The sequence below is a fragment of the Atta colombica genome, unplaced genomic scaffold (genome assembly GCF_001594045.1).
Source record: "Atta colombica isolate Treedump-2 unplaced genomic scaffold, Acol1.0 scaffold183, whole genome shotgun sequence".
NCBI lineage: Eukaryota > Metazoa > Arthropoda > Insecta > Hymenoptera > Formicidae > Atta > Atta colombica.
In genome coordinates this window covers 125,807-138,420 of record NW_017259275.1, presented here as the reverse complement: position 1 = coordinate 138,420, position 12,614 = coordinate 125,807, and the positions used below count along the sequence as shown (strand labels likewise).

The 12,614-nt window shown below is 29.9% G+C and overlaps 1 protein-coding gene across 1 annotated transcript in view; it reads right to left on the bottom strand.

Annotated features, from left to right (window-relative positions):
• LOC108686467 (neurotrimin-like) overlaps window positions 1-12,614 on the bottom strand; it is a 121,457-nt gene that overhangs the window by 28,482 nt on the left and 80,361 nt on the right. Inside the window, exons 3-4 of the mRNA XM_018191798.1 lie at window positions 1,279-1,486; window positions 606-764 (exon numbers count right to left, since the gene is read on the bottom strand). Coding sequence (XP_018047287.1) covers window positions 606-764; window positions 1,279-1,486 — 367 coding nt within the window. The remainder of the gene's footprint in view (window positions 1-605; window positions 765-1,278; window positions 1,487-12,614) is intronic.

Sequence of the window (12,614 nt, the reverse complement as noted above, 5' to 3'; positions counted from 1 at the left end):
TTATTTTATTCAAAAGAAAATCTACACAATAATTTAAACAAAAATTATAAATTATTTTTAAAACATTTTAAATGACAGTTTTTTTTTATTCAATAATAGTACATCTATTTTATTGCAATTTTGTAAAATATGTTGACTAACAGAAATTACACACTTTATTATTTATTCTATTGAATCAAATACTTTACAAAAAAAATATGTAAAATATTTGGCAAAACTGCAATAAAATGTTTCATTTTATCTAAAAATAAAACTATTATTTAAAACATTTAAAAAATAATATAAAACTCTTATTTAAGCTATTACATAAATCTTTTCAAACAAAATAATGTTTATGCCACAAAAATGACACATAGTTGTATTATTTAATTAAAAAACTAATTGATACGTACATACACTTAACTATATTTAACTGTGCAACTATTTTACACATATATATACATACAACATACATATAAATAGAAAAAGTTGACTATGAATATATTATGTATAAAGCCATTCAGTTATAGAAAACTTTAAAGATAATGCTCGAACTAATTGTAAGCTATTTTAGCGAAACCATTAAGGTTTCTTTCTTACATATAAAACACTTGTAAGTAGTTTACCTTCCTGATTGTTTCCAAGATTTATCAATTCGCCGTCTTCCCTCCTCCAGGTGATGTTTGGCGTCGGTGACCCTGTTGCTTCACAACGCAGCGAAACGTTACTGCCCTCTCTCACCACCATATCTGTACTCGTAGGATAATCTAAAATATCCGGCGGAACTGTCGAATGAAAATTTTGATCAGAGATGTTACATACATTTGTTCGAGCGATTCACGTATTGTGCTGTTTTATAAAAATAATACAAGAATGGGGAAATACCTGGGAATCATAAAAAAAAAAATAAAAAATGATACGTGAGAGCGTAATATTCAGAGAGAAAAAGAGAGAAAGAGAATCGACGACGAGAAATTCTGGAATGCCAACTTCCATTTCGCGAAATACCGCGAAGCAATTTTCGATACACTATCGTTTGGTAGTTTAAAGGCACTACAACGTATATGTATATAGAATATAGTGTATCCGACCTCAAAAGCGATGCCATGGGCCAAGCCGAAAAACGAACTTGATTTCACCAGTCGTCCGTGTCCTACTATAGTTGAGCTCAATCTTCGAAACAAACGCAAATTTTACAAAAAAAATAAAGATTCTCTCTCTCTCTCTCTCTTTCATTGTAACATACAGCCTTCGAATTTTTGCCACGATAATTCAACACATGGGTCACAATGGACGAACCTACAACCTCCAAATAACCAATCTGACTCTTCATCGGGTCAGTGTTTATTTGACACATGTAGTTGCCTCGATCTCTCTCACGAACATCACGTATATGTAGCAGCCACGTTTTGTGCTCGCTGTGCGTGACACCGATTCTGTGATTCTTCGTTATAACGTGATTGGCTATCGTCAGGATGGTTTGCGTGTCCACCCGCAGCCATGCCACCTGAAACAGAAAGCCGGTACGCCGCTTCAATCGTCTGGAACCCATCCATCACTTCAGCCTTTTGTTTTCCCGACCGGTGATCGGTGTTATGTGACACCGCGAAAACGCATGTAATCCGTTTCCGCTTCGGAGTAATTAGAACTTTCTGACGTTGAAAATATTTCATATTGTAAAAATTGATTCGATTTTATTATCGTTGCACACAAATTCTTCTCTCCTCCCTCTTCTGAATGCGGAGTACTTTGAGTCAAGACTCACAATTAAAATGATATTACATGTCTCATTTTCAATGATATTATTGTAATCATTCATACTTGTCATGCCTAAATCACAACGTTTAACGCATATAATCTTTGAAAAATTGGAGCTCTCTTCCACCATTTTGTTCCTTTTTATTGACTGCGTTTAATAGACTCAACAGTTGAGTGAGCACTCGCTACTATTTATGGTATGTTCTAGAGTTATTCTTCTAGATCTAAAATTCTGATTGCAACAGTATAAAAAGAGAAATATAATTTTATTATAGTCTACACTATTTAGGTTATCGTTGTAGTTGAGTTCAATAAGAACATCAATATCACAAATTGCACAATAAGTGCTATCCTTTAATTCTTTTCCTTATGTTGAGGAAAATAAAGAAAATAAGCCGATTCTAGAAGGGACTCAGCTATCAGGAAACAATTTTAAATACTTTTTAATAAACTAAAAAAACTAATAAATATATTTTTTGTATTAAAGCTTAAATATACAACAAATTTTTGTTTGAAATTTGTTACCTTTTTGACACATCAGAAATCATATAACAGATTGTTCAAAATCTGTTCCTGCAGACTTGGCTGGTGATATAGATGATATAGATTTTTAATTAAGTTAATTTCATTTTATTCTAATTTAAATAGATTTTAATTATATGTATCACAAATGATATTAGAAATACTATACAAAGTAAGATAAAAATGTAAAAATATAAATTATATGTTATAAGCCGACAATTATTCCAAAAAAACAAGGAGATAAATAAATAAAATAAATAAATAAACAATATTAAGATCTTTATTTTAGACCGCATATGTGAGAAACACAATCAAACACTAGAAATTTAAAATGCCCATTATGATTGATACGCTATACATGTACTTGCATTTATACCATATCTTTTCGAATTGCGCATCGAATTGTTTTTCCGGACTTAAAACTACTCTAGTAATCACGAAAATAAATTGACAAGCAATTTTAATAATTTGATTTTACCATCAAGCATCATATTATAAAAATGTTAATATGTTAATATGTTGGAACTACTAATAAATTATATTATAAAAAAAATAAAGATATTAGCGAAAGATATTATCTCGGTCGGGACTTGAACCCGGATCTCTTGTATTCCATACAAACATCCTAAGCCATTAGACCATCAAGGTCTTAATAATATTATTTTCAATATATTAACATCTTTATATATAATATGATGCTTGATGATAGCATCAAATTATTAAAATTGTTTGTCAATTTATTTTCGCGATTACTAGAGTAGTTTTAATTGCGTTTATAAGTCCGGAAAAACAATTCGGCGCGCAATTCAAAGACTACAATATGATATATATGCAAGTATAATACATATGCAAGTATATATAGCATATATTAGTAATTCCAGATTGAACTATTTAAAACAATGAAGATCCAGCTTCGATCGTAATAGGCATTTTAAATGTCTTTTCTAGTACTAATAAATAAATAAAAAATCATTAATGGATGTAATTGTTAAATATTAAAAAATTAGAAACTTGATTAGTCTGGAAAAGAAAATTGTACATTAACCCAATAAAAGATCAAGTAATGTGATAACGTGGAAATTGACTACCCTATCCACAAATCGTAGTTGAACATTGTTGCTATTCAAATGTTTCTACATAGCGTTATTGTGAGGCATACTACAATCGGTAAATGCAGCTTTGTTGGCATTGAATTGCGGACTAGCAGGCTTAGGAGTTATCTATTGATGGATGACGTAATGACTTTAATGACAAAGCGTCATTGGATCCTCAAATCCGACGAGTTTCCATCGGATGAGTCCTACCATCGAACACTTTGTCGATCTACAATTGCACATGCATTTTGTATGAAGCTAGAATTGTCGTACGTATACAAAGACGATTCAGTGCGTTGTCTATTCCTTTATCCAGATGACAATGTCTGATTCTGTTTCAAAGATGACATCTCGTACGCAGAGTAAGTCATCTACAAGCATTTTAAGATTTAAAAGATATCTTATAAAATTGTTGGAAAAACCGATACGATATCTCTATACAATTTCTTATTTTTTGTTTTATAGTCATTTAATTGTGTTTTAATATTTGGCAACGAGATGCGTAAAACTTAATTATTAATTAAAAAAGAAAAGAAGAATAAACAATCTACTGTCAAATTCAATCTCGAAACAATATGGAATGCAGTCCAATGTCTCCTCATAACATTTTTCAATAAAATATATATTATAGTAAAAATTGCTTAAAAATTGAAATTACTTATCAGATACTCTTTGTTATAATATCTACTTTGTTATAATATTTACTAATCTCTTACAAGGAGTTTAAACTAAAATGGTCGAATTTTTAAAAAACTTATTCTAGCTTTTATATATCACAAATGATTGAATCTCTTAATAACTATTGAAAACATAACTTAACGCTCAATAATCTCATTCATTTGTTCATAAAATTTTGTATTGACAGAGTTTTATAAGAATAATATTAATGAAAGTAGTTTTACTATTAACCAAAGTGCATTTGTTAGAAAAAAAAGACATAAAGTCAAACAAATTGAATTTTACAAATTAATATTATGAAAAATTGGAACTGCCTGATATTTATTACAAATATCAATTTTCAATCTATAAATTTAATAGATTTTAAAAAATATTTTTATTCGAGCGCTTAGCCAGATATAACCTGCTGCAAAATATCAAAATAGTAGCCCGTCGCGAAGTATTAATTGCATCGTGAAATAATAAAAAATATTAGAATATCAGATGTGTATATGTCCGTGTGTGTGTTAATTGAGAGTAAACATTTTTAGGCTATATTACATTTAAATTGACTATGCCATGTACATTCTAATCAATAAATTTTGCATAGTTGATAGCATACACAATTTTTATGCTTCAAAAGATAATTTAATAAAACTCTTTTTAAAAATTTTCAACATCTTTAGAACGTCTTTTAGAATACTAAAGATATATTTTCAAAGACATCTTAAAAAAGACGACTTTGGAGTGTTTTGTTTTGTGTATCGTTTATTTATTTGAATAATTTCATAAATGTTGGTACTTTAATAAATGAGGATGACTTAAGAAATATTATGAGAAATTTATCGGTAAAACTATACTAAAAAATTAGAAAAATCCTATAACCCAGTTGATATAACAATGAGGTTGGAATAAAATGCCCAAGTATTGTATAAGTATATCATACAATCTTTGAACTTACCGTTGGCATCTTGCCACCGATCAGAATTTATGTCAGCTGCTTGAGAAGGGTATAAAGAGGAACAAAACAACGTTCGATAGAATGTTTGATAGAAGAGCAATAAATTTCTTACATAAGAATGCAAGAGAGGCAATCGCGAAAGAATAATAGCTTCTCACTCGTTGAGAATAAATAAAAAAATATACACATATGTATTTATAATTTATTTTAAATACATATTGTTACGTGTGTTGAAGATAAAATTTAGTCTACGTTCGAATGATGGCTCTCATCACGCGCTTTCACCGTCGATAAAATAACTGTTCCATCCCATTCTGATTTACGAACTGTCGTTAACACCCAGTCAAGATAATTGCACTGAAACCTCAAGAATTCGTCCGACAAAGTCACCCCCTCCTTCCTCCGTTAAGAAGCCCCCGAGAAACTATTCCGACAGACCAGGAGCAAATTCTTGCGTCTATTTACAAAATCCTCTCTTTAATCTTTCTTCGAAACCTTCCTTTACTTTGTTCCGCTGCTACCCGATATTTTTCTATTTCGCCATTACATTTTCTTCTTTTTGTTCACTACCAATTGGATTATCGCGACTTTACTCGATTTTCTCCTCCCTCCCCACTGGCATAGTTTAGTTCTTTCTAATTCTCTTTGAAAGGAATTATTCCGCGATCCGATCCATATTTATTAATTCTTATTGTAAGGTAATATTCTTTGCAATGCGTTCTTTAATTGTAAAATTATGATTATTATTATTTCAATTTGATTGCGTTGCAAATCCGAAAGTAATCGCAGTCATATATCTTAAATAAATGTATCTAAAATAAATTACATATAAAATTATTATTATTTCGACATTTATAATTTTGATCGCAGTTAGTGCTTCTTCTTACTTGATTAATTAATTCTTGTTTCTATAATCCACTGATATATGTATCTTATAAATCATAATATGAATTATACACAATTTTGTGAATTTTAGAGTATATTACTAAGAATGTGCAAAATGAAAACTCACTTTCTGATCTGTTTCATTTTCTATATTTTTTTTCTTATGATTCTTGAGAAAAATTATTACGAAGATAAACAGTTATTTCTATATGCCTAAATTTGTTTTATACGACAGGAATTTCAATTTTGATTTATTCTACGTTGAAAAGCTTCTATTATCAAAATCAGAAATTGTGCATTAGATGAAGATATCAAGTTTACGTTAAGTTATTAGCTACTAAAGAACGAACGGTAGCTTCCACTAATGACTGAATCATGTCCTCGAAAGTTTCACTTCTTGTCGCTAGAAAGTAATCATGCAGGCTATGCTTTAACCAAATTTATAAGAAAGAGATTAATGAAGACCATCAATTTGCTAATGTTTCAGGAATAGATCGAAAAATCGTTAACCGTTAACAATCGGGACCAATGCACTTTTCATGCATTTTCTCACGTGGGTCGAGTCGGTCGACGTTTATACACGTCTTTGTAATTTTGCGAGATGTTAAGAGCTATATTTACGGCTACACGATAACAATAGCAACACGTTCGACGTATTTAATCAAGTGACTGTGCTCGTACGCTTACGCTTTAACGGATCGTCTCGTAATCGTCACGCGTGCGATTAACGCGCGTTACCGAGTGAACAAAGGACATACTTTCTCTTGCAGATATTTCTCTCGTCGTCGTTTAACTGCAGCTCTCTGCCTTTAGTTCATTTCGATTATAATTTTCTCAATAGATACTAAAATTACAAAAATATAAAAAGATATAAAAAGATATGGTAAAAAAAAGAAAACATGGCTTATTTATTATAACCCATAAAAATTGTCATATTTAGTTAATTGCAAAATAAAATAGAAGATATAAAGAAAGAAGAAAAAATATACTTTTATTTTTTGACAATCATCAAAATTGCATTTCAAAATTAATATTATAAAAATATTTAAAAATTTCATTGCCTGCGTTTAGCAAGAAAAATAGTTTTGCAACTGTTGTAAAATTCATTAATAATCGAATGCTATAATATTTAGATTCAGTATATTTAGATTCAAAAAACTAAAAACAAGAATCATATTAAAAAATTTTACAATAGTTGCGAAGCTTTTTTTTTACTAATGCAGCCAAAATACTAAAACTCATTTTTTTGAAAACTATATTATTTTAATTAGATCATTATTGTAGCGAATGAGTAATATACACTGGGAGGAAAATGTACTAAATTTTAATGAATATTTGTTCGAATAGCGTTAGTTGAATATTTACTAAATGTAAACATATATTTATTTGGTACAAGAACCATTATTTTGATTTACTTATTATTATATTTTATTTAAAATACTAATATAACATTTATTTACGGAATATTTATTTTCCATATTTAAATAAATGTTATATTAGTTTAAAATATTATTATATTTAAACAATAATTTATTAAAATTTAGTGTATTTTTCATTTTATATATAGCTAAGATGAGTCAATATATACTTCTCATTTCGTTTTTCTGTAACCAATTAATTTATTTTAAAAATGTCGAAATACATAAGTTAATTTTAGATGAATGTATGTATAATATATTGTAATAAATTCAATTATACTGCTTCAACTTCTCAATTAAAGTCAACTAGCTTTTGCTGGAATTCTTTAATTCTTTTACAATTGTGTTTTGTTTTTTAATTTGAGTATTTTTCGAGAAATTGCAATTAAAAAACTTAATTAAAGTATTATATATTTAATTAAATACTTAATTAAAATACGGAAGGTAGTTTAAAACTTTACTTTTGAAAATGTTCGAAATGTTCTCCATTCTCTATACAATTTTGAAGCCACTGTTCGAAAATATTACAGATTTTTTGGAACATTTCCTGCGTTCTGCTGCACTATCTTTTTACGTAGATCTTGTATGGAATTTAATGTCGTGGAATAAATTTTACTTTTCAAATGTCTCCAAAGAAAGAAATTTAATGGAATAAGATTAGATGATTTTGCAGGCCACTCAGTGCGGATTCATTTTTATTTTTTATATCTAATAGCGAATTGACGGTTAAAAGTACTAATACGCATTTGATGCATATTAAAACTATTGAACATAAATAGACTATTAATATAATGCTTGTAAATAAAGATGTATATTTTATATTAAAAAAAATGGAATTTTCGATTTTTGATTTCTATAATAACTAATTGGTTGGATGCATTTAATGTGCATTGATGCGCATTATATTATATTAAAACTGTTGAACATAAATGGACTATTAATTTAATGCAAATAAATACAAATAAAGATATACATTTTATAAAATACATATTGAACCATGAAATTCCTCGATACATTTTTATGCTATTTGATAAAATGTGTATTGGGCATTTTATCATTCAAGAAATATTTGCATATTACTTTTACACTTATTGTCAATAGCGATAACATTCTAGGGTTAAAAATAAAATTGACGTATTTCGGCATATTTCGCACAAATCAGGTTACTAAAAAAACAAAGTAGAAAGTTTCCGTTGGCTGACTCTGTATTTGTAATGTGAAAGATACAAACGCGTCAACATTTTTCGACGTTTCAAATTCTTGATTCTGAATTTCGAATATATTTTGCTCTTTCTCTTTCTCTCTCTCTCTCTCTCTCTCTCTCTCTTTCTCTCTTCCCCTTCCTCCTACCGCGGCAAAACTCGTTCGTCGTGCTCGGCTGACCGATATCTGACGCGCTTTTCGAAAATCGCTGATGCGTGTTCATCGTGCGAACATAAAATCTGCATTGAAATCCACCGGTCGAGAACGGCAATATGTCTCACGTCCGGACATAGTCAGCCATGAAATACTCGTGCAGAGTGCGTCAACGGAGCGTCTGAAATTCATTGTCCACGGCGTTGGCCATGACGGTTTAACGTCCGTTGCCTATATGTGATCATAGGAGCGCGCAAAATAGAAACCACGTGCCAAATATGCGTCTTTTCCCTTCATCAGATTTGACGAGCGCATCGATCGAGCGTATTCCCGATTCCTTAAACGTGTTCCGTGTATGAAGTCATATTTTATCACGGTAGGATTATTCAATAACATGGAAGGGTTTCCCTGTTTTTCGATCGATATTTGTCTTCTTTCACGTGAAGGAACGTTCTATATGATTTTCGGCTGATCTGCTCTGACAGATTTATATGGTATCTCTACAAAACGAAATATTCAGCCAAATGTAAAAACAAATCTTCACACGTATGGAAGGAAGAGATGAAAAAAGAACAATTAATTAAAAAAAGATTTTGTGCTGTGCACGTACACAAACGATTTTACTGAAAGTATCTAAAAATTAGTTAAATACAGACCTGAAAATAATTTTATTGGAATCAAAATTATTATGTAGGAATCTCAACTATGACAAGCAATGCTACAAAAAGTTTTAAAATTCTAGTAATCAGTTTGAACTTATAATATTTATAACAGAATATAAATATATTTTAGAAGTCTTTATTTATAAAATAAAAAATAATGAGATTCAATGAAGATATTTTTATCGTATTTTATTGAAAATGCAAAAATACAAAAGTGAAAATGAAAGATAAACAAAAATTGATGAATATGGATGCCACTATTAGGAAAAGTTATTAAATATATCAATAAAAAATGGTTTTAAACTAATAAAGTTCTTATAACAAAAACTAAAACATTATTATGTTTATACAATAAATATATATTTTGTTTATATCGAGAGATTATATTATTTATCTCTAATATATAATTATTTTGATTCAAAAAATTATTTTCAGATCTGCATCTAGCTAAATTTTTAAATAATTCAATGAAATAATCCTTTCGATGTATGCTAACAAGCGTGTAAGTACGTATACGTCGCTGCAATGTATATAATTTTGGTTTAGCGTATAAAACATGATTTACATGGAACGAACGCGCCCGCTACGTCCCGATTTATGACATCGTCGTAAAGTGAACAGCGTTCCATTATCTTCCGCTTCCGCCGTTTCATCCCGCCACCACTTTCGCGCCTCTCTAACGCGCAAACTGCAAGTACTGTCAATCACTCACCCTCGCAAATCACATCCTCTCTCATGCTAGGGAGACGTTAACAAGGTGACTGCGCCTTAAATATTTCAGCACATCCTTTTTTTTTCTATTCCTCTCTTCCACCAGCCATTCTTTCGACTTCCATTTCCGTGCTGTGTCAATGGCGACAGAATGCAAATTTGTTCGTGTCCATCGTCCGGCATCGGTACTACTACTAATCGATTGATTGCCGCCTCTCGCCAGTCTCGCCTCGAGGCATTGATGCATTCGTGCGATTAATTTCATCGGAGACGACGCCATTTACTTGTCATCGATGTAAGGGTTTTTTTAGAAATAAGACATTGCAAATCATCGCATGCAAGAATGCAAAAGGGATAAAAAAAATATAAATACCTGAGAAATATGTCTATTTTATTTATTTGAATAGTTGAACGAACGATCCAGATGGATATGTGTAGTCGCATTTCGATGCGCTATTTCCAGGAAACTTTCAAATGAGAAAACAACACTATTCTGCGTCGCTGTCCTCCGCGCAGGCGGTGACATCATTATTTAAAGCCGACAAATCTGAAGAAACGGGCGGGCGGGAGGCCTATCCATCCAGTAAACTTTGTCTGAACTATTTCTTTGGAAAATGCTCCTATCAAAAATTATAAACATTTAAACTTTAATGTAGAGTGCATTGAAATTAATGATAAAGTAAATGAGATTCATAGTTTTTGTTTTTTTTATTTTATTAAATGTTCAAACTATTGATCATTAACATCTAAACATTTATTAATTCTTTTTACAAAACTTTGCCAAACTCTAAACAACATTTTTGGATTCATCTTAATGCAAGCAGTATTCTTCGTTTTAAATCTTCTTTCGTCGTAAATGATTGAGATGTGACTTTCTCTTTAATATATCCATAAAAAATAGTCCAAAAGTGTAATATCAGGTGAACGAGGAGGCCACTGAATAGGACCTCTCCGACCTGTTACGAATTATTTCATTTAAAAAAGTACGCTCTGGAAAAATGAGGAGATTCATTATCTTATTAAAATTATGTTTTTTCTCATATTAAGTGGTAATTTTTCTATAAGTATAAGGAAAGATGATTCCTTAATAGATTACAATAGGAATCAGAAAAAAGAATATTTTGCAAAAATGAATAATTTATTATGGCATCATGCATTCACTCGCAAAATATTACACGTGTTGTATTTCACAATCAGTTTCCAAAAGTTCCTGAGTCAAAATCAAACAATACGGATAAAATTTTTGTTTTTTCCATATCCGCTATGATTGAAGACCAACTCCAGACGTGTTTGCTAATTCGTATTGTGACTGACATGTAGATTTACTTCAACTACTGCGAAAATGTTGACATTTTATCATAATTAATTACTGAATTTGCTTTTTGTCTTTTAAATGTATTTAATTGACACACAAATGATTTTCTAAACAAAGAAATGCCATATGCGATTGTTTAATATTATAACATTCTAAAAATAATTGCACGTCGATAATTTTTTTCACATTCTCTCAGAATTAACAACATTATTAACTCCCACGTCAAAATGAGCTATGATTTTTTAACTTATTAAAACCAGCTAAAAACTAATACATAAATACATAGTAGATCTATATTTACGTTTCCTAATAAATGTGTGTATTTATGACTCTTTTGATTAATATTAAGGTCGTTTTTATTGTATCGTGAACACAACTTTGTGGAGTTCAAACTACTGTAATAATACCACAAATTAAATTAAATTGATAAACAATTTTTAATATAATTCAATGCTCAATCAGGCATCATATTTAAAAGATGTTAATAAGAAACTATAAATAAATTTATTGCGAAAAATATTAGGGAGAGTGGTGTCGGTTGTAATAGAGAGTCAATTGTACTGACATAAGTTGACAAAAAACGGAATGGTCACTCGTGAATGCAAATTTATCAGCATCTATTCGTTTAGAATCAAGGGCAAATTATAAACTTTGTTATCTGCCGTTATTTATTGCAACCCATTCCATAACGATTTGTCATTACATGATACTATTTGATATAAATATAAGTATCGAGTTTTGTAATAAGGTATGTATCAATTCAACTTATTGTTTACATGTGAATTAAGTTTAATGGGTGAATTTAAGTCTAATCGAAACAAGCAGCGGTGATTGCAAAAGTAACCATTAGTAACTAGTGGTGTTGATTGTAACAGGGATAATTATTCAGAAGACATTTCTCACCTTCAATTTCAATGAAATTATGCTCATATTTGACGTATTTTTGTACGAAAGAAAAAAAAATTATATAGAAAATAATGTATATTTTTAAAACAGAGAATTTGTGTGTGCCATCAATATGACAAATTTCCTAACTTAACAATAGTTAACTTTAATGATTAGAAAAAAAACTTAAACGATTAATATTTCGGCATCGAATGAGCATAATTTCATTGAAATTGAGAATAAGGATTATATGTCTTCTGCACATTCAACCAGATAACGACTTTAAGAGACACGCCGACGATTTTGATATATGGTATCAAAATCATGATCTTGAGTGACTTTCAATAAGTTTTAGGTGACTGTTGTCCTTTGTTGAAAGTTTAAAAAATGACATTTCTTTTCTACTATAAA